This window comes from Rhinolophus sinicus, chromosome 4 (assembly GCF_057876585.1).
Source record: "Rhinolophus sinicus isolate RSI-liver-muscle chromosome 4, RSI-T2T, whole genome shotgun sequence".
In the NCBI taxonomy this organism is placed as follows: domain Eukaryota; kingdom Metazoa; phylum Chordata; class Mammalia; order Chiroptera; family Rhinolophidae; genus Rhinolophus; species Rhinolophus sinicus.
In genome coordinates, this window is record NC_142504.1 from 88,608,709 (window position 1) to 88,635,593 (window position 26,885).

Here is a 26,885-nt window from a genome sequence, read left to right on the forward strand (position 1 = left end):
GACCCGGTATTATGTTATGTTATGTTATGTTATGTTATGTTATTAGACCCGGTATTATATTATATTACATTATAGACCCAGTCTTATATTAAAATAAGACCAGGTCTTATATTAATTTTTGCTCCAAAAGATGCATTAGAGCTGATAGTCCAGCTAGGTCTTATTTTCAGGGAAACACAGTATATTTTGCTCAGCCTGAAAAAAATGTATTAGCAAAAACAAAACAAAACAAAACTCAAGTTCAATCAATTTATTTGCTAGCTGCTATTATACAGCACTATCCATTTTAATGCTAGTGTATCCCCTTCAAAACAGTAGTTTTTGTTCTGATATCATTGATGTTTCTGTCTAGGACTTGATAAGAGCTAGCGGTCCTATTGAAATGCATTGCCAGTTTGGAACTAGTGTCTTCATCATTGAGGAAAGGCAGTCTTCCCATTCGCTCTTATCAAAAAAAAAAAAAAAGTGCACGTAGTTAACCTAGGAGCTCCACTTGCCCTGGGCACAGAAGGACAAATGAATAGTGAAGTCGATCCCGTTTGACTCTGAACCAAGACAAGACCTGTCTATCTGATTTTAGAAGAAGAATTTAAACAAACTCAAAGAAAGTCTTTGTAATTGGGTCTGATGTTTGAGGTTATGCATATGGTTTGAGTTCAAGACAATGATAGAGCAATAAATGATACAATAATCTTAAATTGCTTTTCCTTTTCTGTTTATAGTGTGAAATAGAATCTATCTGGTAATCAGTATTAGAATAATTGACCTAAAACTGACTTCTTTTTTGTCCTATATGATACTACAGTGGAGTTGTTTCATGTACATGTTTAACCATGTGAACTCAGTCAAAAGCACAATCTGAGAGGCAAACGGGGGAGTGGAAATTACATTTTAAATAGTGTTTATAGTCCTGCCCGCTAGCCAACTCAGGTGTATGTCCCCATGTGAGTGTGACATGAGGGCCACAGATCTGTTTTTCTCTTGAGCCGTTTCTGATTCTCATGTGCCTCTTGTAGTATGAATGACCGGCTGCATCACATGTGATTTCAGAGTTTAAAGATTTGTATTTGGAGATAATATGTCCCATGAGTACAAGCCCGGTGTTTCTTACAGCATTCCACTGAAGCTAAATGAAAACCTTGATTGTTGGAACTATGAGGGTGGGTATGCGATCTATAAAGTGGCATCTTCCAAAAGGACTTCTGAAGGTAATTTTGACCATGAATGGTTTTCATTTTAAGAGATGGCTTCAGCCCCAACTGCTTTAGAAAAGCTAGCTCTAAATTTTGAGAACAAAGCTGGGCTTAATTTTGAAGCCATACAAATTCGTTAGACTGGTGAACCAGTATTTTGCAGGTGATAATATGTTTCTTTTGTAAAGTTTGAGTAAACTGGGTTTGTGCCCATCCTAATGACACTGTTCCCTTAGAGCAGTGATTCTCAACCAGGGGTGATACCCCCTCCACAGGGAATATTTGGCAGTGTCTGGAGATATTTTCAGTGGTCACAACTGGGGAGGAAGTGCTATTGACCTAGTGGGTAGAAGCCCAGGAATGCTGCTAAACATCCTACAGTGAACAGGACAGCCCCCCACTACAAAGAATTATCCAACCTCAAATATCCATAGTGTTGAGGCTGAGAAACGCTGCTCTAGAGTGCATCTGAGTGAACAGCTTAGCAAGAATTGGCTCAACACCAAAGGCAAAGTCTGAAGAATTTTCAAAGTTCTGAGCTTTTTTCTCTTGGGACCTTTTTCACATTTATGTGATTCAACCACAAGTTTAAAGTCGATGGTGTTAGTTATTAGCTATGAACTGGGGAGGTCCCTGGAATCTACACAGTTTGGAGCAACTATTATAGAACTGGCTGGCCCAGCCCTTGGTTTCATAAGATCTTCCAGAAAGCTAAGTCCTGGCAAAGTCATTGAGACACCGTCACAGACTGAAATCAATTGAAGCCACCCAAAGACTTATTAAGTTCAAATCTTTCTACCAGCAATTTATCTTCTCAAAGAAAAATTGCATGACAAGAGATTCCAATTGGACAGTCTGGACTCAGCTGTCAGGGACATTGATGAAAGCAGAACTGGAACGTTAGTGCCCATAGTACTTTTTTTTTTTTTTTTAAGGAATGATTCTTATATACTTCTCCTTTGAGGCTTAAGTCACCCATCACATAGTTTAATATTGTGATTAATAGCCCAAGCTTTTCAGTGAGGCCAACTGAGGTTCAAATCCCAGCTCTTTTAGCATTCTCTCTTCTTGTCAGTGAGTCCTTTTGGAAAGAGATGGCACATGCTCAGAGGGTGCCTGGGGGCAGTCAATGAAGGGATTGCTTGCGGAGGTGTGGAGAGGATCACAGGACCATCAGAGGGTGGGGAAGCACCCAGCGATCAGCAGTAGTAGGAAACTGTCAACACTGCTCCCACCTCCAAGCCTGGAGGAACTTGGTGAGTGGCTGGGACTTGGTAAGATCTCCCTAGCCTTGGGAGGGAGCCCACAGTACGGAAACGGTGGCCTGACAGCCTCTGCCAAAATGTGGCCCCACATGAAGAAAGCAGGGGCATAAATACTTCCGCCCATCTTTGCTGGTCCTTCCCAGGAGCAGACCATCTGAAAGTGAGAGGGAACGCGAATGCAGGAGATACCCTCCATAGAGGCCAGCCTCCCAGGGCATAGAGCAGAACAGAGAATGAGTCTAGAGGAGCAGTCCGAGAGTATCCAGCCCACTGTGCAGCCCTGGTCAAGTTACTTAACCTCTCTGGACATGTTTCCTCATTGCTCACCTGGGGACACTAATCTTCATATTGTTGGTTTGAGATAAATAGGGTGATACGGATGCGGTTCCTAGAACTGCACCGGTCTATGGAAGATCTTCGACACAGAGTAACTTTTACTTTTACTGCACTTTAAGGCCAAGCAGGTCCTGATGTCTAGCGAGATTTTCAGGACTAGATGAGGAGTTGGTGCTGGGCTTTTGGAGGGACAAAGAGAACTAGCTGGTACGAGTCAGTGTCCAACCTGGCTGACTGGAACCGGATGAGCTGGCCGAAATCCTCCAGGCCGGCTCTGTCTTCATCTCTCGCCCAGTTTTGTGAGCTATATGAGGGAAATACCAGTCATGTGACTGGGCACCCTTTTCTAGTCTCTCAACAAAAATACCTAAGTTTTCTCTCTTACCCTGTGGTTCTCGTATTGAGGGGTTCCCATTCTGGCTCCCCAAGCCCTCTCTCCTGTAATGTCTGTTTCCTTTAGATAAAGAGTTCCCATTAGTGGCTGTGTTCAGGTCATGGGTCCTTCCGTACAGAATGGTGAAAACCAGGTCCCTTGTTACTTCCTTCTGAATACACCATGGACCTCTTCCTTCCTATTATTTCATCCACATTACATAAAGTACCCATCATCGTAGCCCTTTATACAGTTTAATTTTCTGGTTTCTTTTTCCTTCTCCTTTACACTCCCTCCCCCTACTCTGACCTTACAATTTAGTTTAAAACCCTCTGAATCAGGTCAGTGCAGATTCCGGCCAACTACATTTTTCTGGCCTTTCCTAAGTGCGTTCCGGCAATGCCAAGATCCCATCAGTCTGCTCTCTCAGGACATGGTCCAGAAAGACAGATCCTAGTTTTGGATGCCTTTCTTGCCATGTCCTCCTTTCATTTCCAAACTCACGCCCACCACGAGGAGCAGCGCTGCCTGGGCTCCTGGCCCGAGTCCTCGCAGTTCCCCTCTTCCTTTGCCCACCCCCAGGGATGCAGTCAGATCTTTATGTCCTTCCTCCATCCGAGGTGATTGACAAGCGTGAGTGCGAATGGACAAGTGTGGGGAGCCCTGGCAGCATCCTCATGGCAGTTTTGGGTTATCACAGCCACTCCAGAGCCTCACTTGAAGACAGGGCTGTGGGTCCTTACAAGTGTGTGCTTGGGAGTCGGGAGCTTTGCCCCTTCCTGCCGACACCTTGGCCTGAGCCTTCATCATTCCCTCCAGCCTCAGCTTTCTGAGGGCAATAAGAGGAACTCCCGATAGAGAGAGAGTCAGGATTTAGTAGACAGTTCCTGTGCAGTGCCTCACAGGGAGCCAGCCGTCCTGCAGTACCCCCTGCTCTCCTGAATACTAACACAGCACCTCCCCCAATGGATCTCTGGGATGGAAAACTTCTTCCCACAGTCCAAAATCTCAATCACTTGCCCATGTGTTCTTCGAGTGGCGCTGTTTATTCGTTTTCGTCTTCTCTTGAGCCCCGACCGACAGGCCTTCAGTCGTCCTCAGCCTCTGTCTGCAGGGTTTGCCTCCTGGTCTGTCTGCTCTGCACAGACTAGGAGCTGTATTTGTAGCCACAGGCATGCCTCAGCTCTTCCAGAGGGAAGTGTAGTTTGTGATGCAGGGATAATCAGGGGGTCCTTTCAGGCAAAGTGAAAGGTGGCCTGTCTCTACCTGAAGCAGCGATCACTGCCCAGGTTCTTACCTGGTCTCTGATCCTGGCCATCTTTCATTCCTCCAGCACGTCTTGTGCGCCCATCTCTGCACATGCTGTTCCCTCTGCCCAGAATGTTCTCATGTCCACTTTCCTCCGTTTTAATTCCTTTTCATCTTTGGAGACTCTGCTTAAATGTTATTTTGGCACTGGGATGTGTGTCCCTTCCCAGACTTGTCAAAGACCCTTGTCATAACCTCCTGGGTACCAAGATTTGCTCTTAGAACAGCCATCACATTTGTAAATATTTTTATTGGGTCTGGTGGGAGCTGAGGGCTGGGATTTCCCTGTGTCCATTGGTGGTAGGGTTCGCCCACATTTGCCAGGCACATGGTAAGAAGTGTAGGATATTTATGCTCTTCTGTAACCTCCATGATGACAAGAGCCAGGTCTGTCTTGTGTGTCACTGTCTCTCTTACCACCAACACCTTCGCTGAGCCAGAGAAAGGCTCATTAAATACTGGGACCAGCAACAGTGGGAAGTGGTGAGCAGTTTTCACTCCTCGGTATTGGCAAATATCTTAGCTCTCTTTAGGACTTTTCCTGCAGACTAATATAGTTCCTCATGTTTCCTGGGGACTCATTGATTATAGATGACACTTCTCCCTGTGTCTTCCTGGAGAACAGTCAGCCTGGCTTGGAGAAGTAACTCTAAAGAAGTGTGTGTGTGTGTGTGTGTGTGTGTGTGTGTGTGTGTGTGTGTGTGTGTATTAGGGACTATTGATGAGGGAGGTCCAGATGAAGATAATGGGAAAGGGGAGCAGAAATGTTCTGGAATTTAGTGTGCAGTCTCAGGGTGCTTCCTGAGTATCTATGAGACCTTTTGTGAGCAGATGCTGGCCCAGGACCATGCTAGGGGCTCTTGGACAGGAAAGGAAGCTGAGGTCTTGACCCTCCGGGAACTTTTGCCCTTGTCATTCCTGTGTTTGATTAATACAAGCATATATCTCGGGGCGGGGGGGGTTCTGTAGTGTATCCTGGCTTCTCCTGCCAGGGTCTCCTGTCACTTGTTATCCAGTGCCCTCGCTTGGGTACCTGGCCACATACCATTGTGACCTATTGATGGATTTTTATGCCTTGTGTCCCTAGCCAAGTGGTGAGCCCTCTGAAAGTAGGGATGTGTGTTATGTCAATAACACACATGTTGCCTAATGTATACAGCACAGAGGTTGTCAACTATGCATGTTTGCTCTCTGTCACCTTCACTCTCCATCTTTGGTGGTTTTGCTTGACTTGAATATGGTTGAATATTATTTGTTCATCATTAGGACAACCTCATATGCCACAAATTTGCAGTCAGACCTTGTGGACGCTGACTGAATTCTGATCAGGTTTAGAGATGACTACCTCCCCAGCAGAAATGGAAAACCACCCCAGTGGTCAGATCACACATATAAATGTCTGACTTTGTGAAGTTAGGCCTTAACATGTGGCGATGAAATTGCACTGTTTATTCCCAAGAGTGTGTGGCTTTCTAGAGCTTGCATATCCATTACCACACCTTTCCAGGCAGCCACTGGCTATTTAATTAGGGGGCAGAGTTGCTGCTTAAGTGGAAGGAAACCTGACAGTGGAGTGCATATAGGCTGGAGTCACACAACCATCAAATCCCGGTTCCTTCCTACTTTGCCCAGTCTCCTGGGGATGTGAGTAGACATGGGCTTATGGAAACCAACTGCACCATCTTCTTGTCAGTGATAAAGCCACACAGAGGCTCCCCTCTCCAGTTTGCTCCATATGCTCACCAATTAAAACTCAAATGCATGTCACATGCTAGGCTGTTGGAAACACATTTTTGCTTTGATGTGGCTATTCTGAAGTTAATGTGTGCAAGAACATATGCTTTCTGTCAACCAAATGATGACACTGCTATTGCTAAAACTATGCTTTTGCCATGCTTGCTTGTAAAATAGATAGGGCTTTGTATCTCTTTGCTAAATACTCTATTATCAGATGAAAAAGAAATTACCATAAAGATTCCTTCAAGACCACAGGGAATTTTTCTCAAAGGCATGTTCACTCTTTCCCTGTACCAGCCCAGGTTTTGCTTCTAAGGAAAAGTGCCTGACATGCCCATTTTTAGGCACATGGGCTCTTGGTCATGCCCATTGGTGTCCTCCTGTTACCAACAGCCAGTGCATCTCTGCCTGGAAACTTTGCTGTCATATCGCTAGTTCCTATAACCATCCCTCTTGGGGATACCCAGCAGGGACAGCCAGGAGGCAGCAGGGGCCTTTGCTGCCGCAGGCCTCACCTTCCTCCAGTCTCCCAGGGAAGCAGGCTCCTGTATTAGGCTAGAGTCCCGAGCATAAGATGTACAGCGTGTCATTAAGCCATGAGTAGGCAGAAGGGAGAGGCTCTCTGTTCTCTATACCAGTTCCTACCTAAGGGCGTTGGGGCAGGGGGCTTCCCACAGAGGAGCATTTCTTCCCTGTGGCGTCTGGAAGTTGCCCAAGGACAGAAGTCAAGGCTGGCATTTCATCCTCCCCACTGTCTGCTGCCCTCCCACATCCCCTGACGTATTCTCAGAGGAAGGCAGCCTGAGAGCAGATGAGGGGCGGGGGTGCTGGACCCAGTGAGTCCTGGCACAATGACTTCTTGCTGGGAAGCTGAGAGCAGCTGGGCCCCTGCCCACTGAGGCCTGAGCTTTCCTCTCCTATAGTAATGCCACTGCCTGGCCTGCTGGGACAAGACATTGCTAGTCATCCCCACTCACCTGAGCTGGCAAGACGCCTCCACAAAGACATCTCCCCAATCTGCTTGTTCTTATGGAGTCTGGGTAGGTCTCTCACAGTTCCCACCACATGCAGATCGTGCCTGAAATTCTATATTGCTTTGCACCATGAATGCCTAGGGCTCAGGCACACACTCTTGGGGGTATGCTGCCAGGATTCCAGCCATGTAGCTTTGCCCAGCCCTGAGAGTCAGACCCTCAGGGGTGACCCATCCTCCTTTGGCCTTCACATGCAGTAGTTGGCTCAGAACTTTTTAATATTCTGGATTGTTTTGCTATCCATTTACAGCTCACAGCCGAGAATTTTGCTCAGCAAAAACATGCAAAGCCACACTGTGCCATTCCCTGCTCCCTAGAGGATAACAGCCACGGGAACATGAGCATTTTTCCCTTGGTACAAGCATCAAGTCTCCAGTCTTGATAGGTTTACAAATAGTTCTGTGCCCATGAGGGATTCTTCTACATAGCTTTCAAATTATGGGCTAACTTTACATTATGAGCAAACGTAATTCAAGCAAAGGGTGACAGGCCTCATTGGAGTAGCCACTGATAAAACATCAGGCTGCTACTTGCTTATCAACCTGATCACTGTGGATTTTTTTTCCTCTTTCCCTAAAGAGGCAAAAGGATCATGTACTAGTTTTCTATTGATGCGTAATAAGTTAGCACAAAGAGAATGTTTCAAAATGGTACCCATATATTATCTCACAGTGTCCATAGGTCAGAAGTCCAGCAGAGCTCAGCTGTGTTCTTGGCCCTAAGTATCTCAAGGACAAGATCAAGTTTGTGTTGGCTGGGCTCTTGTCAGGAGGCCCTGAGAAGAAACTATCTCCAGGTTCTTGAGGTTGTTGACAGAAGTCAGTTTCTTCTGTTTGCAAGAGTGAAGTCCCAATTCCTTGTTTTCTGTCAGTCAGGAGTTGCTCTCAGCTTCTTAGAGGTTACCCCTTTCCTTCTCACATGCCCACCCCTCCATCTTTAAAGCCAGCAGTGCCATGTCAAATCCATCTCGTGCTTCTCATCTTTCTTTTCTGCTGCTAATCAGAAAACACTCTGCTTTTAAAAGGCTCACCCAATTGGATCAGTCTCACCTGGATAATTTCCATGTTTTTAAGGTCAACTGACTTGAGACCTGAAGGTCAGCTACACAATCCCTTCCCAGCAGTGCCTAGATTCGTGTTTGAGGGAATTACCAGGGGATCAGAATCTTGGGGGCCATCTAGAATTCTGCCTAACACAGACCGCATAGAGGAATCAACCTCATATCCATTCTCACACCTCACTTCATAATTCCAAGAAATTCCTGTTGTGATTGTAATCTCCATTGTTTCCACCAGCGAGCACCAGGGATCCTGCACCCGAACAGGAGGCAGAACTGGAACCAGAGGCAGAGGTGGAGCAGGTGGCACAGGACACCAGCCAGGAAGTAGCCCCTGCCTGTGTGGGGCCAGAGACTGAAGTGGAGCAGGAGCCGGAAGAGCGATCCTCCCTCAGTGAAAAAGAGAGACGGAATGAGGAGGTGAACGAAAGGGACAACTGCTCTGCCTCTAGCATCTCATCTTCCAGCAGCACATTAGAGAGGGAGGAGAAGGAGGACAAGCTCTCCAGGGACAGAGGAACGGGTAATAAAGCCACTCTGTTCATAAACACATTCCAGGAACCCCGAAGCAGGGGATCTGGTGTGCTAGCCTCTGGGGTGACCTGCTGACTCAGCTCACTCACTGGGCTATGTCACCCAGTGTCTGGAGGTGAGGAATGTGCCCACATTGTCAGCCAGCAGCTTCCTACTCCATAAACGGGGGGCCCCGCACCCTCTGCCGTGCTGTTATACTATCATTTCCACAGGTGGGAAAAGGGCCCTATAATAAGGGCAACAGAGGACTTTTCCTAAGGAGTAAGCCACAAAAGAGAAAGAGAAATTCCTCCTTTCCTTCTAATTGTTCGTAATAAGTGTAGCTTTTATCTGATATAAATTTAGAGACATGTCATGTTGTTATCTACTCACTTGAATGAGCTTTTTCAGTGAAGTGTGTTAAACCGTTATGACTGCACATTTTAGACCAGAGCAAATTTGTTTAAAAGAATCGAATGAGTACTTCCAAAAAGTGCTAGTTCACAGTGTACTGAGGTCAATTTGATGTGTTCTGTTGGGATACATCTACTTTAAGTAATTTGTCTACAATATACTGAGGACCACTGTTTTCTTTGCTATACAGTACGTGCTCTTCTTTATGGAATTATATCTTTTTGGTATTATACCTGATTTTCATTCAGTTCATCTGTGTAATGGTGACTTTATAATTAGGGACCAAATGGAAGGTTAGTCCTCAGTAGGAACTTGTGGAGGGAGCCACAGAGGCTTATAGGAATTGTAAATAATTTATATAATCATTTGAATTATGATTCATATGTGACACCATGGGGCTGGTCTTCCTACCCATGACTTGTGTGCTGTTAGGGTGGCAAGGAGCCACCTCTCTCAACTAATAGTCCTCAACAATGGTGGCATGTCTTACAGGCCACCCTTCATTCACCTACAGTGACATGCACTCAAGGAGCCTATATCTTGGGCCTCAAGGGCAACATGAAGGTTCCATAACAGCCTGCCAACAATGGCATGACTCATGCATGGCTTGTTAGCTCACAGACTAAGAATACACTGTCTCTGAAGCATGGATGAGTGAATGAAAATTGAACGAATGAATGAAGCCATAATGCCTCCCATGAGAACTGTCAATCAGTGGCTTAGTCTGAAATAGTTAATAGTTATAATACCGGGGGTGCCAAAAAAATGCATACATGACTTGTATTCATCTTTTGTTATCAGTACATATTGAGTATTACAATTTTAATACAGTTTTTTTCCTTTCTTAAAATGTATGTACATTTTTTTGGCACCCGCTGTATATTATTAGATTTTATTTTCTATATTGCTAGTCATTATGATGCAGTAGGAAAAGAGGACTGGAAGACTTTATTAGTTTATATGTTAGGAATTATTACATTGAAAATCTTGTGCCTGTTTGGAAATGTATGCCCTAAGAGGCATTAACTATATTGATACTGACTTAATTTCTTTCAAAGTGAGATTATAGTTAGTCTCCCAAACTCTACTTGTAACTATTCACATTTAATGTAATTATGGTCATAGTACAGGGTGAAGGTTAGTGTTCTTGATAAGTCTGGACTTAAAATATTTGTTTATTATGAATAGCTTTAAGAATTATTCATCATAACTAGGTTGAGTGGGCCTAAAACATATCAACAAGTTGGCTTAGTGAAAATAAGCCAGGGAACAGAACTTTCTTGGATCAGATTGTCCAATATCCTTCCAAAAAGGACAGCTTTCCAAAAATGGAAACTCTGTTCCCAGTTAAGAACCATGGACGTTCTACCAAAAGCTGGTGGTGTCCAAGTGTATGGACACAGAAATGAGGGCTTTGCAGTGATTTTTCTGCTTCAGTCTGGTGCTGTTAAGAGATGTGATCAGGTTTGTTTATTGTAACTTATCGGTTCATGAAAAATCCCACTGTACACAGGCACCATCAACAGCAGTGAAGTCAGGGCACCTCTGTCGGCATAGCTCTTGCTGTTCAGAATGTTCTCAACTGCATCATATTATAATCACATTCCTATCTTATTTCTAATGATTGTACCTATTACTTGAAAGTGAGTTTGTAGGGCTTGAAAGAGATTCAACTTATTCCAGTTGCGTGGTTTTCTTTCTCTTTGTTTTGTGTGTTCTGTTCCGTGGCATTAATGTGCAAGGTTTTATCAGAGCATCCATCACACTTTGTTGTAATTACTGGTAAGACTGTCTTTTGTCTCTGCTTGAATGTAAGCTTTTTGAGGATGAGGATGTTGGGCTTGTTCATTGTGAGTCCTCACTTCCTACCTAGGTGTTCAGAATATACTAGGAGCTCACAAAACTGTTGATGAATCAATGAATGAAGAGGCATCTGACTAAGGTGGAGAAGCTCCATTGCTCCTAAGTCCTCCTTCTTAAAATATCAACACCCTGAGCATAACAGAACAACCAATCATAGGAGGACTCTGAAAGGTGGAAAGAAGAAGGCAGACTGTCTAGGGACCTTCAGACTTTAATGAGATGGTAGTGAAGCTCCAAGGAGAGTCTATTTCCCTAGCCAAAGGATTAGGAAAAGGAGTGCATAACAGAACAGCGAGTCTTTCTGGCTATTAATACATGTCCTGCCCTAGATAAGCACTGATGGAAAATCTGTTGCTGTCCTACTCCCCCTTTCCCGGCTCCCAAATAACCAGATGTGTCAAGCATGAATTCTTTAAGAACGAAGGGAAAATAAAGGCAGTTAAAGAAAAACCAAGAGAATTTGTCACTAGCAGACCTATTCTTAAAGAAGGGGTAAGTTCTTTGAGCAGAAAGAAAATAAAGACAGAAGACTTGGAATTTCAGAAAGGAACAACAGAATGGGTAAAAATAGGGATAAATGAAAAAGGTTGTCTTTTTCCTCATGAGTTTCTTAAATCATATTTGATGGTGGAAGCAAAAATTACAAGGTGTTTGATGTTGTGTTCAAGATATGTAGAGGAAATACTTATGACAATTATATTTAAAAAGTGGGGAGGGTAAAGGAATCTAAATGGGAGTAAGGTTTCTACACTTCAAAGAAGTAAAACATCAATACCAGTAGATTAATGAGTTAGTGTGTATATTGTAATACGTGGAGCAACTGCTATGAAAATTACATGAAGCAATGTACTCCAAAACACTATAAATCAAATTGAATTTCTAAAAAATGTTCAAGTAACCTACCAAAACCAAGAAAGGAGAAATAGGAACTAAAACGAAGGGAACAAACAGAACAAAGAAAATGGCATACTTAAGCCCTAGTAGATCAATAATTACTTTAAATTAAAAGACTAAGATTTGCAGAATGGATGAAATCCAAACCTACTCATATGCTGTCTATACAAAACTCATTTCAAATGTAATGACATGGGCAGATGAAAAGTTACAAGTTGGGAAAAGATACAGCATGTCAACATTAAAAAAGAAAAGCAGGAGTGACTATATTAATATCAGATAAAGTAGACTTCAGAGCAAAGGAAATTACTAGGGACAAAAAAGTACACTGCATAATAATAAAAGAAGACTTAAGATAATGAAGAAAGTAAGTGAGAAAACTAGCATTTAAAATGTTACCTGAGTATGCTCTTTTCCCTGTTGCCAAAATAAGAAATTGCCAACATTTCCCAATAAATGAGAAAGAGTGAGGCAATCTGGTGAAAGACTCAGCCACTTTATCTGCTGCAGCCTCCTGGCGTTAAAACAGTCTCCCTGTTTATAGGACTGTCTGACCAGTTGTAGAGACACCAAATTACCAGATTTTTCCATCATGTGCTCAAATGCCATCTCCTGTCTCTTTGGTGGTGGTTATCTCCTAAGTGTATTTTGTTTGTGAAAACTATAAGAAAGCTCAAGAGCGCTTTATTCTGGTGTTGGCCCCTCAGTGAGGTTAGGACACTTGTTAGAATCGAATAGAGCACAGAGGACAAATCTGCACTGGAAGGAACAGAGCGCCTTTGTGCTTTTCCTACAAATGGCTCTTCTAAGATCAAGGCAGGGCCAAGGGGAAGAGACCAGTGTCCGCCCCCAGCATGTTTGCTAGGGCTTTTCTCCTTTGGTAGAATGAAAACTCCTGATGCTCACATCCATGACCGAGGTGTCCTGCTACTCCCACACAAGTATTCACGGAGGCCCTGGGTATCTGACAGAGTTCATCCTGAAAGCCCACCACACAGCCCTGCTGGCTCTTAGGAAGCAAACTCATAGGAATAACATCCTGACCATTTATTCATTCATTCATTCATTCATTCATTCATTCATCCATCCATCCATCCATCCATCCTAGATGCTGGGGATATAACTGTGAACAAAACATACCCAAATTCCTGCTCTTGTAGAGTTTGCAACCAATGAAGAGGATCGTTTAACAAGTAATTATAATTGTTCCAGTGATGAGGCAAAGGCAGCAATAAAATACGCAAGGAAAATATGCGGAAGGTTAGACAATAATAAGTGCTCTGGTTAAAAATAAAGCAGGAAAGGATGATAAATAGTGTTGGGTAGAGTGCGGGTTGCACAATTGTAAATAAGGTGGTTGAGGAAGACATCACTGAAAAGATACTATTTGAGCAAAGATCTAAAGGAGGTTGAGAAGCAAACTGTGTGATTAACTGGCTGCAGTTTGTTCCAGGAGGGGCAAAGGCATTGATGCTGGGCCATGCCCAGTGAGTTCTCAAAATGTCAAGGAGCTACTGCAGCTGAAGAGGTTCATGTATGTATGGCTAGGGTGGCAGCAGTAGGAGATGGAGAAAGTTAAGGGGGGATCACACAGGGCTTGGGAACATTGAAAGGTCATTGGCTTTTTGTCTCAGTGAAATGTAGCACCATTAGAAGACTTTGAACAAAAATATATAATCAGGCATTTTAACACATCACATGGCTGTTGTGTTAAGAACTATTATAGAGGGGCAAGAGTAGAGGCTGAGACAGGTGAGGGGACATCCTTGCAATGCTGTAGGCAAGAAACCATGCCATGCTGCTTCAGACCAGGATAGTGGCAGGGGAGGTAATGAGAAAAGTGGTTGGATTCTGGATGCAACATGATGACTTAGCTAACAGGACACCTTGCTATGTTGGATATGTGGGATGAGAGAACTGGAGGGGTCAAAAATGACTACGAGGTTTTTCGAACTGTTAGGTGGATGACTGAAGTTACCATGTCTGAGACAGGAAACTGTTGCAGGAGAAGCATGGGAGTGATGGCAGAAGGTGATATTTAAAGCCCTAAGATTGGATGAGATGGTGACTCAGAGAGTGAATGTAGATGGAGAGAAGAGGTCCAAGGACACTTAAAGGTTAAGTTAAGGAGGAAACAGCACAGGGGCCTGAGAAGCAGCAGCCAGAAACAAGGAAGCAGACCAGGTGAGTGCGATGTCCCAGAAACATATTGAAGGATATAAATAAAGGAAGAGGGAGTGATCAGCTGGGGCTGGGGCAAAAGGCAAGTCATCGATCACCCGGAAAGGAGCAGCTTTGAAAAGTGATGGGAGCAAACACTTCATGAGACTGGGTTCATGAGAGAATAAAGAGAGAAACTGGAGACAGTGAGCAAAACAACTCTTATAAGCAGCTTTACTTGAAAGGAGAAAAGTTGGATTGTAGCTGGAGGGATAAGTGCAGTTAATGGAGGGGTTTTTGTGTTTGTTTGTTTGTTTGTTTGTTTATTTTTAAGATGGGTGAAATGATACCATGTTCATGTGCCAGTAGGAAGGTCTAGTGGGAAGAGCATAGGCGATGTAAGACAGAGAATTGCTGAAGTGGTTTCCAAATGCTCCGTGGAGCAGCTGAACCCTGATAAGAAGAGGGACAATTTATCAGTAACACAGGAGGGAGGCCAGGGCTGGGGTTCAGGTGCAGATAGGTGGGTGGAGGCAGAATGAATAGTGTGGAAGATCTCATCTGCCTTCGTCTATTAAGTTGTTGAAGTAGGAAGCAAGGCCGTGCTTGTGTGAGGATGGGATAGGTAAGGGAGTTTTGAGGAGAGAGGAGGGGTGTCAAAGGTCATTTGGATAGGTCATGAATGAGACTGCCAGGCAGCTTTAAGGCTGTCCTGAACACTAGTGACCACGAACTTAAAGTGTGACCATGGTATGGTTTGTGCATTTCTCCAGGTGCTTTGAGCTGTCCTGGTGCAGATGTGGAACAGGGAGACATGCAGATAACTCTGCAGCCTTCTGTGGGCAAAGGGAACATCTTCCTTGCCTCCCTGTGTCTAGTCAGGGCAGAAACCCCCTGGTTACCTATGGCTGGGTGGGTCCTGACCAGTTGTCATCGGTGGGCAGGAAAGGTGAGGACAATTTCTCCCATGAGCCTAGGCGGGAGCCATGAGCATTGTCCCTTCTACAGGAGTCTTGGTCTGGGAGAGGGCCACTGGGACGTTGATGCAGCATCTCCTCCTGGTTAAGTTTCTTGTCAGTCATGCCCACCTTCCTCTTCAGTTGTTTTCCTTCAGTCTCTTCTCTGAAGTGGCTCTGTGGAAAGCCCACTTATTACCTAATTGGTTTTCTCCTGGTGTTGAGGTCCCTGCCACTTTCTCACTTTTTTGTTTTCCCTCCTATATCCTTTCAGGTTTGTGGTCCACGGGTGTTCAGGATGCTGGTATAAATGAACAGTGTGGCGACATCCTCACCAACAAACGATTCATGCTGGACATGCTGTATGCCCATAACAGAAAGCCCACGGATGATGAGGAGAAGGGGGAGGGCGAGCCCGCGGGGACTGAGCCGGGGGCCGAGGCGGTCGCCAGCCTGGCCAGCAGGATATCCACCCTGCAGGCCAACTCTCTGGCCCAGGATGAGAGTGTCAGGAGGGTGGATGTTGGCTGCCTGGACAATCGGGGCAGCGTGAGAGCCTTTGCTGAGAAATTCAACAGCGGGGACCTCAGGAGAGGGTCCATCTCCTCAGATGCGGAGCCCAGTGACAAGATCCCAGAGAAAGCATCTGCGCAGCCCAAGACGGAGTCTGACTACATCTGGGACCAGCTCATGGCCAATCCGAGGGAGCTCAGAATCCAAGATATGGATTTCACCGACCTGGGGGAAGAGGATGACATCGACGTCCTAGACGTGGACCTGGGTCATGGGGAGGCACCGGGACTGCCGCCCCCGCCCCCACCCACCTTTCTGGGTTTGCCGCCCCCGCCCCCTCCTCCCCTGTTGGACAGCGTCCCTCCCCCACCAGTCCCCGGTAATTTATTGGCTCCTCCCCCAGTATTCAACGCTCCTCAGGGCTTAGGGTGGCCCCAGGTACCCAGGGGTCAGCCAGCATTCACTAAGAAAAAGAAGACCATCCGTCTGTTTTGGAATGAAGTGCGGCCTTTTGAGTGGCCATGTAAGAACAACCGCCGCTGCAGAGAATTCCTGTGGTCAAAACTGGAACCTATTAAGGTGGACACTTCCAGGCTGGAGCACCTGTTCGAGTCTAAATCTAAAGAACTGTCCGTCTCCAAGGTACCGCTAGCATCCAGCATGCTTCCTGGTTTGCAGTGTTACTTTCTGCTGTTGAGTAGGACTGAAAGATGTGCTGTATATAAAATTCCCTTTGTGTTGCTTTTGCTATTTGGTAAAAGGAAAAAAAAAAGGCGGTTAGTATAAAAGTCTGACCTTTAATATAGTGCTCTGTGCCACACGCTAGGGGTACGCTAAATGAGCAAGGGAACTTAACAGCTAAGATGGATAGCAGCTTGCTAACACCTTTAGGCAAAGGAGCTTTCAAAGACCCAAATAGCCCGGAAGAAAAGACAAAAAGATTAATCCAGAAATATTAGCATAGTATGCTGGTGGGTGCTGACGTCAACTAGAGGAAAGTAGAGTTGTTCATTTATCAAACATGTGGACCGTATCGAGGGTATGTGTTTGATTATTCTTACCTTCATTGATTATAGTTGGTAGTAGTAGTTTGAACCTCAGCTCTAACCACATGAGGCTTTTGCAAAGGCAGTGATCCAAATGACATTTCTTTGGATAATCGCTGGGTGAATCAGCATGATGCAACTATCTAGATGTTTCCAAACAGCCATAGAGTTATAGTGGTATCCTATAAATAGTATGCATCCATCTAGGTTTCTTATTTTTCGTAAAGTTTTAGAATTATGTCAGCATTGCTGCTGTGGTATTTTGAACAGTGATGTTATATCCACTTTTCTGAATAGAAAGCACTCTAACATGAAGTTATTGGGCCTCAAAGGTAAAGTCCTGATAAATGAACACTGATAAAGAAACTGCAACCTCCTGGATTGGAGATTTTATTTTTAATGATTTGCTGCATTAATAGGGTCTTCTTTATATGTCTTAAAGAACTAGGTTTTCTGTTTGTTTGTTTTATAATCCTTGCGATTCTAGGTGTGTTACAGTTTTAAAGCAGGTTTAAGGCTATCCTCTCTTCTCAGGAACTAGGAGTATGAGAAAACATTTTGTAAAGTATAATTTAGAGTGAACATTCAAGAACTTATGAATTAATTCTAGCTCCACCTGTTGCTCTGTTTATCATCATTTGGGGTGAGTATAAAGCTGCCTGAGTCGGGCTTCCTGACCTGCCAGTTGAACACGGATTCTGAATCAAAAAGTATGTGCAGCATCTTCAGGACAAGAGTGCCCTTCAGACAAGGAGCCAAGTGACAGAGTTAGTGCCTGTCACTGCCGTGTGTTGCCAACAGGGCAGGTTGGGGAGATGTAATAGGTCAACTTCCTGTTAAAACTTGTGCCAAGAATCTGGGCGTATGTGCTGCTCTTCCCGAGTTGACCTTTACCCTGGTTTCGATTTCTGCCCAGTCTCAGTGAGGATGTGAATCTAACCTGTCTCCAGCCTCAGGAATCCCCCCAAGTCAGAATTACAGCTTTCTCCTATTTATGAATCCAAACCACTAGAATCCAATGCAGAAAATCATGCCAAATCAGTCCTTTCTTTCAGCTGAAAGTAGACCCCCTTTTGTCCTCTTTAGAAAATGACACTTAGGAAAGTGATGCGGGACACCTGCTCTTGGTGTCTCTGTGTCCTGACTTTCCCAGGCCTGGTAACATGTGGTGCTGTGCCACCCATGTGTCCCCTTCAGTTCTTAAAGTCAGCCCTGGCATTTGGGAGAAGACTGGCCCTGCTGGGTTACAATAGCAGTCTCTGGTTGCCAGGAATTACCCCACACTTGACCTCACTCACTCCACCCTCCAGCCCACTGATCTAGTTGGCTGGTCCTCTTCCTCCTCCTCCTTCCCCTGTGGGCTCCTCTGGCTGGCTGCACCCTCAAGGCCTCCTCTGGTTGCCCATCACCCTTGGGGGTTGGTGGGCAGAGAGAGGCTGGTCCTTGACTCGAGGCAGGAGGAATAAAGGGGAGTAACAGTTTGTCAGGGAAGGCACTTCTGACTTCATTTTTACAAAGGAAATGGCAAGATGAAAAGCTTCCTTGAGAAGACCCACAATGGACAGTTCTCCTGCTTCCCTCCTTTTCTTGTCCCACTGTGGATGGTGATAAGAGTCTTGGTTGTGCCATCTCAGTAGCCCGAAGTTCCATTCTTGCTTAAAGTAGGTGGTAACCTCTTAAAATACTCTATTGCCAGCTAAATGACAAATATTTGCCTAGTTTTTATAAAGTGAGAGTATAAGAAGAAAGTAATATATTGAAAATTTACCAAACGGATTCCAGACTGCTGTACATTGGGATCCAAGAGCCCATACCTTTGTTTTGTGGGGATGGGAAATGTAAACAGGAGCTAATTTACAACTGTTACAAAAAGTGAGAATGCAAATTAGGATTAAAACACAACACACTGTGGAGTTGAATCCATTATGTGCCTGTTACCACTGCAAATATAACCAATTTTACTTCTGTTTCTAATCTTTGACTGTGATTTTCATAAAACACAGTTATAAACAGCCACTTCCGAATTCTGGTTCATGAGAAGTTTTTCATTAAACACAATAGAGTGCAACAAAAATAACATGAAATAGATTTCACAAGACAGCACACAGCAAAGGGAACCAGTTTTAGTTTCCGTCAGAAAACTTACATGAGACCAGAGTTATAGCCTCCCCCTCCACCCCAAACAAAGATTCATGTGCCAGATCCAAGGCTAGGTCACCACTTAACGGAAATGATAAGAACAGAAAGATGTGCTTTTGGATTTCCTTTCCAAATAGTTTCTGGAACTGGATCTATTTTTCTCTCTCTCAGCAGGAAATATATATATAGCTTTTTAGTAAGATGACTTTAATTATGTTTTGTGAAGAAAGACAGAAATCCTGTGCTAAATTTCATCATGTTGTGTTTCTACCGTTGGTCTAAGATGTGGTGAATCCCATGGGAGATAAAGTCACCCCAGAGGAAGATGTCAGGGCAGGAAGCCCTTGGGGGTATGGGGACATACCCTCCATGGACTTGGCCGCAGGAAGTGGCCTTCCAACCCATGTGCCCTATGCAGGGTAGCACAGTTCCTCTTGCTCCCAAAAGGAAACTTTTACATCCCAAGTTATAGACCGAGACAGGTGTGAGGTGGAAGAGGAGACTAGAAGGAAGACGGAGACTTGGCTTTCCATTTGGGGACCCTATAATGTCTTTCTCCCTCGGATTCATTGGGTTTATCATGGAGAGGGGGCTCCAGAATGGATATGGAGAAATTTGTTCAACTTCATTTACTCTGAAGTTTCTAAATGTATCAGATATTATTAGCTGTGACATTTTAAGAAAATTCAGAAATGACGATGTCTTGGTGAGAGTGCTAGATAAACTATATTAACCTTGGAAATATAACTGTTTTACAGTTGGCCTCTGCTATCCAAGACTCAAATGGGAAATGAATGCTTTTTTTCCTACACGTAACAATGAAGCAAGCCTATTCTGGCAAGCGCCTCAGATACTTTCTTCCTAACTGAAGGTGTTCCAGCCTTTTATACCCTTAGTCGGGTTTGTTGTTGTTTTGGTTGTTTCCTTCATGCTTTCCCGTGCAGATTGTCGGGTCTCTTGTTATAGGACTTAGGAAAATTCCACAGTTGTCACATCTTTCTGACATCTGTCTCATGGCATCATTGGCATTGTCACTTTCTCACCAGACAGTTTTGAAAATATCCTGTGGCATCACTCTTTTGGCAGTTAGCAGGGAGTGAGGAATGATTTACCATTTCTAGAACTAGTGCCTTGCTGAGGCAGACTGAGGGTCTGTGACGGTGATGCTGAAAAGCATTGTGAAAAGTCAGTTGCCTTTCATGGAAGTGCGCTCAAACTTAGTGGTATTCTCCAAGACATGCAGAGTCCCCTTAATAAATCATGTCCTTAGCCAGTTTCTATTTTCAGTCACAGCACCCTCTGGGGTGACAAGTTCTGTGTGCTGAATTATCTACTTTTTAAAGGCTGTTTCCTCTATTTCTTGTGAAATTACTCTTTAAAAAAATCGAAGGCATGATCCGTTGTGGCAACATTTCAGGAATATTTGGAAAATAAGCCCTGTTTACCTGCCCGGACCACATGCCTCCACAAGCTTTGAGCATGGCCCTCTCCTTAACCTTCTCGTTTCATACTGTCCCCTCACAAGGACACTGCTGCCTTCACATGGCCCTTCTCTGGACCTTGGCCCTCCTTATCATGCTGTGCCACAGACAGAAGCTCCAGGATTGTGTGGAGCGGGGTTTCTGTTTCCAAGAACCACCCCCATGATTTAGTGGTGTGGTGTTAGCTGTGGCATAATGTGTGGCCGTGTCCCCAGAAGCCATCTGCGTCCAACCCCAGAGCCTCCCAAGCTGCATTACTGAGGGTGGAGGGACCATTTCTCAGGTCCTGGCAGCTCGCTTCCCAGTGCTGGGAGGAGCTTGGGATTTATTGGGCACGTCAGGCGCATTTTAACATCAATAAAATCTTCCTGCATTGTCTATAGCTGTCAGGACTTTATCCTGCATCATTCATAAAAATGGCAGGACCCAGTCCTTGCTGCATTTGGAATGGGGGTGGAAGGAGGATCCTATTACTGCCTTTCTATCCTAAGAAATGTACTCTTATCCCTGCCTTTTGTTTCCTATATTTAAATTGTTCCCCTTTTTTTTTTGAAGGAACAACTTTCTACTCATCCAACAATCCCATCTCAAAGCCTTTAGACTTCCGAAAGTCTAAATCAGAGAGTCTGGTTGTAGGAGAGGTCTTTTAAGTATCGGCGACCCCTGTGCCCCACTCCAGGATCTCTGAGGAGGGGCCCCAAGTATCACTGTGGTTTAAAAGTACCTCTAGAGATTCTTTTGTGTTCCCCAAGTGGTAAAGCATTGCTCTAAATAAACTACATTTTCTGGTTTTTCTTCAGAAAGTGTTGATAAGTTGATCAGACCTATTTCCTCCTCAGATTAGTGATGTTAAGTTTCTCACAGTGAGTAATGATAACTTCATGTTTGCGATTCTGCCATTGGTCATGGAGGAGCCATGTCTCCTGGCATAGGAAGAGAATCACCTGATCTTTCCCCAGAACTCCCCTTTCCATTAGTCCTGGAGTCCACTCTTTCAGCCTCCGAAGGGAACTGGGCATATGGAAATCACCATGATATTCTCCTTGTTAAAAAACAAAAACCAAGACATTGTCTGCCATCTCCTTTGCAAGGAGACCTTAAGTGCACTCCAGGCACGATCATTTCCTGCATCTGTTTCCCACTCTGGGATTCCATGTGTCTGGGGACCATCACAGACTCTAATGAGCATCCAGGAGCTATTTTCAGTCCTTCACAAAGCCTTGTGTGAATTGTCCAGGTCCCCGTAAAGCAGCTCTGCAAACTAAACTGAGTATCAAGCCTCCATACTTTCCCATATTCAGGGAGGGGACACTGAGCTGATCTTGACATTCCTTTTTATGTAGGCCCCTTTGATCAGTAAATGTGGTAGATGCATTAGTTGTGAAAAATATACATTGGTAGACCATATGTTTTTAAAATGCAGTATCAGTAGAGTAAAACTGATAAAAAGGAGTCATTAGTGGTGAAAATAGCTAAAAGCTAATTCTTAGAAAGCACTATGTTCCAGGTATTGTCATAAATATTTTACATGTATTAATACCAGTGATATTGTCCTAATGGCCCTACCAGACATTTCTGTAGTGCTTCCCCTGGGCTATGCATTGCTGTCACTGCTTTACATCCACTGTCTCATTTCATCCTCACAACAAACACTGAAGATAGGTGCCAGAGAGGACTCGGAGGCACAGAGAGGTTCAGGGACTTGCTGAGTCACACAGCCTTGAATAAATGGGTCCCAGCTGACCCACCTGGATGACTTGCTGCTGTGGATATTTTCAGTTACCCTTCAGGGCTCTTGCGTCGGTCCATGTGATCCCTGGATACCATTTTGTTCTGGCTACTTTCAAATTCATGCTGTGAACACTTCCTCGTGCTCTTTCCTTGGGGATTTTTCAATCTTGCCATTTTAAAAGACTCCCCCCAACCAATGACCTGTATGCTTTGCTATTACAATTTTAAATTTCATTTGTTCTGGACCTCGAGCAAGTTGGTCAACCTCTCTGCGCCTGTTTTCCCCTGTGGGAGGAAGGGAGAGAAAGAAACCAGGCCTGATCCTGTGTGCCTGACCTCCTGGGGTTGTTGAGTGGATCCAGTGCAACAGGGGTGAATGGGCTTGTGTGTTGCACGCAGCCACATAGATGTGTTAACAGGCCAATCTTTTTTCTGCTGTTGATTTTCTCAACCTTTGGCACATGACTTTCCTGAGAGTCCAATGTGAGATTTTAAATTAGTCTCTAAGCTTACTGAGCACTATTTAACATTTAAAAATTCCTTTCCACGTTTCCCTAACTGCTGCCTGAATAGTCCCCCTTTTCTTTTCCAAAACTGAATAATTACAAAGGGGAATTATGGTATTTTACTGTTTCCCAGGATATTGAATCAAATCAGTTGTGGTCACTTTTACGTGGCGGTCACTCACCCTTGATAACCATTCAGAATCAAGTTTATTTATTTGCTTGCAGATTCTAAAATACTCATGGGAGGCAATACTTTGTTCTGTCTTAACATCTGACTTTCACATTTCCTCCCTGTGAGGCATGTAATCATCCATTTCTGTATCAAAGATTGGTGTTGCACCAAGGGTCCTCCATGTGGACCTAAATACCTGGCTTAACTGTTCTAGAAGATATTCCTGTTATTGTATGTGACTTTCTGCCTCTTGGAGTGGCTGTGTTTGCAGGACCCTATCTCTTAAAGCTGGTTGGTTCTAGAGAGTACACCCAACCCAGGGAGCCAACCACCAGCTGCCTCTGGGGCTGCAGAGAACTATCACTACCTGCTCTGTGCTTCTCAGAAATCTTGTAACTCTTGTGGCCTTGGGTGCTGCCTATTTGAAACCTCTTCCTAAAAAGGGGCTCACTTCTGTCTTCCTGGAAGCTGGAACTTCAGCCCTCTTTAGACAACTTGGGAGAAAGTTGCTGAATTGCCTTGGTGACCTCCTTCCTGCCCCTTCTCTCTAAGAGGTCTCTGATAGCATCTCTTTCTACAGAGGGCAACTTCTTTCTCTCAGCAGTTTGGCTGTCCACACCCTCCTCCTCTCCCTGCAGGCTTCTTGTCTGAGTCAAAAACAAAATCGAACCAAAGCCCTACATGGTATTCAAGCCTGAAATATTTCTCTAGAGACAGTATTTCTGGAAGGGCAACTACTGACCCCCTGGAGGCTCCCTGATCATTGGAGCTTCGAAAGAGGGGCTCTGCAACGTGCTGAGTGTCACTACCTGGTTCTGCTCAAGAGTTTAACTAAACTAGGCTTTCTGGAAGCAAACTAGACCCTGGCTTCTTCCCAGGGTACCCCCTCCTCCTGAAAGAAGCAAGTTCTTTTCCCTTGAACACTTCTGGACATATTTGGAAAAGTATCATGTGCAGAAGCAGCTCCACAGCGGTTTTCCCCACACGGCCTCACTTCCGCTCTTTTGCTGGGGTGACTGTCTCACCCCAGAGACAGTTGTTCCCATGTTCACTTCCAGCCAACTCCTAGTCTTGCATCCTGTGCCTGAAGCCTGAGCCCATAGGCGTCTCCTCCCAACATCTTTTCCTCCCTGATAGCTCTTGGAATTCACTGAGGAAGAGAGCAGAGGTATGGCAGATTGATCTTTGATCAGAGACTTGAGACACAACGTACTCCCACCAGGCTGACCCTTCACCTTTTCCACACAAGCCTGTATTCTTGTTTTCTCTCTTCTTAAGGAGGAAGATATCAGTCAATCCAGTCTGTCACGATGTTACCCTGCCATGTTGTTGTTTTTTTGTTGCTGTTGTTTTTTTTTCCTTTAGGTTACTTCATTTGATTCCATATTAGAAATTGGGCTTTTGTAATGGATTGTGACTCTCTAATAATCTCAGTGTCTTTATTGGAATACCCTGGACCATAGTATAAGAACTTTTGCTATACTACTGTTTCCCCGAAAATAAGACCTAGCCAGACCATTAGCTCTATGCATCTTTTGGAGCAAAAATTAATATAAGACCGGATATGATATGATATGATATGATATGATATATGACATGATATGATGTGATATGATATGATACCAGATATAATATGATATAATAGTATATAATATAATACCAGGTATAATGTAATATAATGTAATATAATACTGGGTCTTATATTAATTTTTGCTCAAAAAGACACATTAGAGCTGATGGTCCGGCTAAGTCTTATTTTTGGGGAAACATGGCATCTATCATTCTGTTCTGTTCTATCATTCTAGCTATTCTAACAATGCTATACATTTTTTTCTTTTTACTTTTTTTTTTAAATTAAAGTTTGTTGGGGTGACAATTGTTAGTAAAGTTACATAGATTTCAGGTGTACAATTCTGTATTACATCATCTATAAATCCCATTGTGTGTTCACCACCCAGAGTCAGTTCTCCTTCCATCACCATATATTTGATCCCCCTTACCCTCATCTCCTGCCCCCCTCCCCCACTCACCCTCTGATAACCACTAAACTATTGTCTGTGTCTATGAGTTTTTGTTTCTCATTTGTTTGCCTTGTTCTTTTGTTGTTTTTGGTTTATATACATATCATACATATTTTGGTTTATCACATATCAGTGAAATCATATGGTTCTCTGCTTTTTCTGTCTGACTTATTTCACTTAGCATTACAATCTCAAGATCCATCCATATTGTCACAAATGGTCCTATTTCATCTTTTCTTGCTGCCAAATAGTATTCCATTGTGTATATATACCACAACTTCTTTATCCATTCGTCTATCGAAGGACATTTTGGTTGTTTCCATGTCTTGGCCACAGAAAATAAAGCTGCAATGAACATTAGAGCACACATGTCTTTATGGATAAATGTTTTCAGATGTTTTGGGTAGATACCCAGGAGAGGGATTGCTGGGTCATACAGTAATTCTATTTGTAATTTTTTGAGGAACCTCCACACTGCCTTCCATAACGGCTGCACCAGTCTGCATTCCCACCAACAGTGTATGACGGTTCCTTTTTCTCCACAGCCTCTCCAACACTTGTTACTATTTGTCTTATTGATGATAGCCATTCTAACTGGGGTGAGGTGATATCTCATTATGGTTTTGATTTGCATTTCTCTGATGATTAGTGATGTTGAGCATTTTTTCATATGTCTATTTGCCACTTGTATGTCCTCTTTGGAGAAATGTCTCTTCAGGTCCTCTGCCCATTTTTCAATTGGGTTGTTTGTTTTTTTGTTGTTGAGTTGCATGAGTTCCTTGTATATTCTGGATACTAGCCCCCTATCGGAGGCACTGTTTGCAAAAATCTTCTCCCATTCAGTTGGTTGCCTCTTCATTTTGTCGATGGTTTCTTTTGCTGTGCAGAAGCTTTTAAGTTTGATATAGTCCCATTCATTTATTTTAGCTTTTACTTCCCTTGCCTTTGGAGTCAAATTCATAAAACACTCTTTGAACCCAAATTCCATAAGTTTAGTACCTATGTTTTCTTCTATGCAGTTTATTGTTTCAGGTCTTGTGCTTAAGTCTTTGATCCATTTTGAATTAATTTTGGTACATGGTGACAGCAGTCCAGTTTCATTCTTTTGCACGTGGCTTTCCAATTCTCCCAGCACCATTTATTGAAGAAGCTGTCTTTCCTCCATTGTATGTTTTTTGTTTCTTTGTCAAAAATTATCTGTCCATATTTATGTGGTTTTATTTCTGGGTTCTCAGTTCTATTCCATTGGTCTGTGTGTCTGTTTTTCTGCCAATACCATGCTGTTTTGATTATTGTAGCCCTGTAGTACAAGCTAAAGTCAGGGAGTGTGATACCTCCAGCACTGTTCTTTTTTCTTAAGATTGCTTTGGCTATTCTGGGTCTTTTGTGGTTCTAAACAAATCTGATGATTTTTTGTTCTATTTCTTTAAAAAATGTCATTAGGAATTTGATGGGATTGCATTAAATCTGTATATTGCTTTGGGTAATATGGCCATTTTAACTATGTTGATTCTTCCAATCTATGAGCATGGAATGTCTTTCCATTTCTTTGTGTCTTCAATTTCTTTCAAAAATGTTTTGTAGTTTTCAGCATATAGGTCTTTCACATCCTTGGTTAAGTTTATTCCTAAGTATTTTATTCCTTTTGCTGCAATTGCAAAAGGAATTTTTTTTCTTTTTCTGAGATTTCATTGTTAGTATATAGGAATGCAATGGGCCTTTGTACGTTGATTTTGTAGCCGGCAACTTTACTGTATTCGTTGATTGTTTCTAATAGCTTTTTGGTGGAGTCTTTAAGGTTTTCTATATATAGCATTATGTCATCTGCAAAGAGTGACAATTTAACTTCTTCATTCCCAATTTGGATGCCTTTTATTTCTTTCTCTTGCCTGATTGCTCTGGTGAGGACTTCCAACACTATGTTGAAAAGCAGAGGTGATAGGGGACAGCCGTGTCATGTTCCTCAACGTAGAGCAAAGGGTTTCAGTTTTACACTGTTAGTTATGAGATTAGCTGAGGGTTTGTCATATATGGCCTTTTTTATGTTAAGGTATTTTCCTTCTATACCTATTTTTTTAAGTGTTTTAATCATAAATGGATGTTGTATCTTGTCAAATGTTTTTTCTGCATCAATTGATATAATCATATGATTTTTGTCCTTTATTTTGTTTAT

The 26,885-nt window shown here is 43.6% G+C and overlaps 1 protein-coding gene across 23 annotated transcripts in view; it reads left to right on the forward strand.

Moving 5' to 3' along the window:
• Positions 1 to 26,885, forward strand: part of FHOD3 (formin homology 2 domain containing 3) — a 434,191-nt gene that overhangs the window by 355,322 nt on the left and 51,984 nt on the right. For all 23 annotated transcript variants that reach the window (XM_074340102.2, XM_074340103.2, XM_074340106.2 and 20 more), the window contains 2 exons: positions 8,542 to 8,826; positions 15,378 to 16,258. In XM_074340102.2, coding sequence (XP_074196203.2) covers positions 8,542 to 8,826; positions 15,378 to 16,258 — 1,166 coding nt within the window. The remainder of the gene's footprint in view (positions 1 to 8,541; positions 8,827 to 15,377; positions 16,259 to 26,885) is intronic.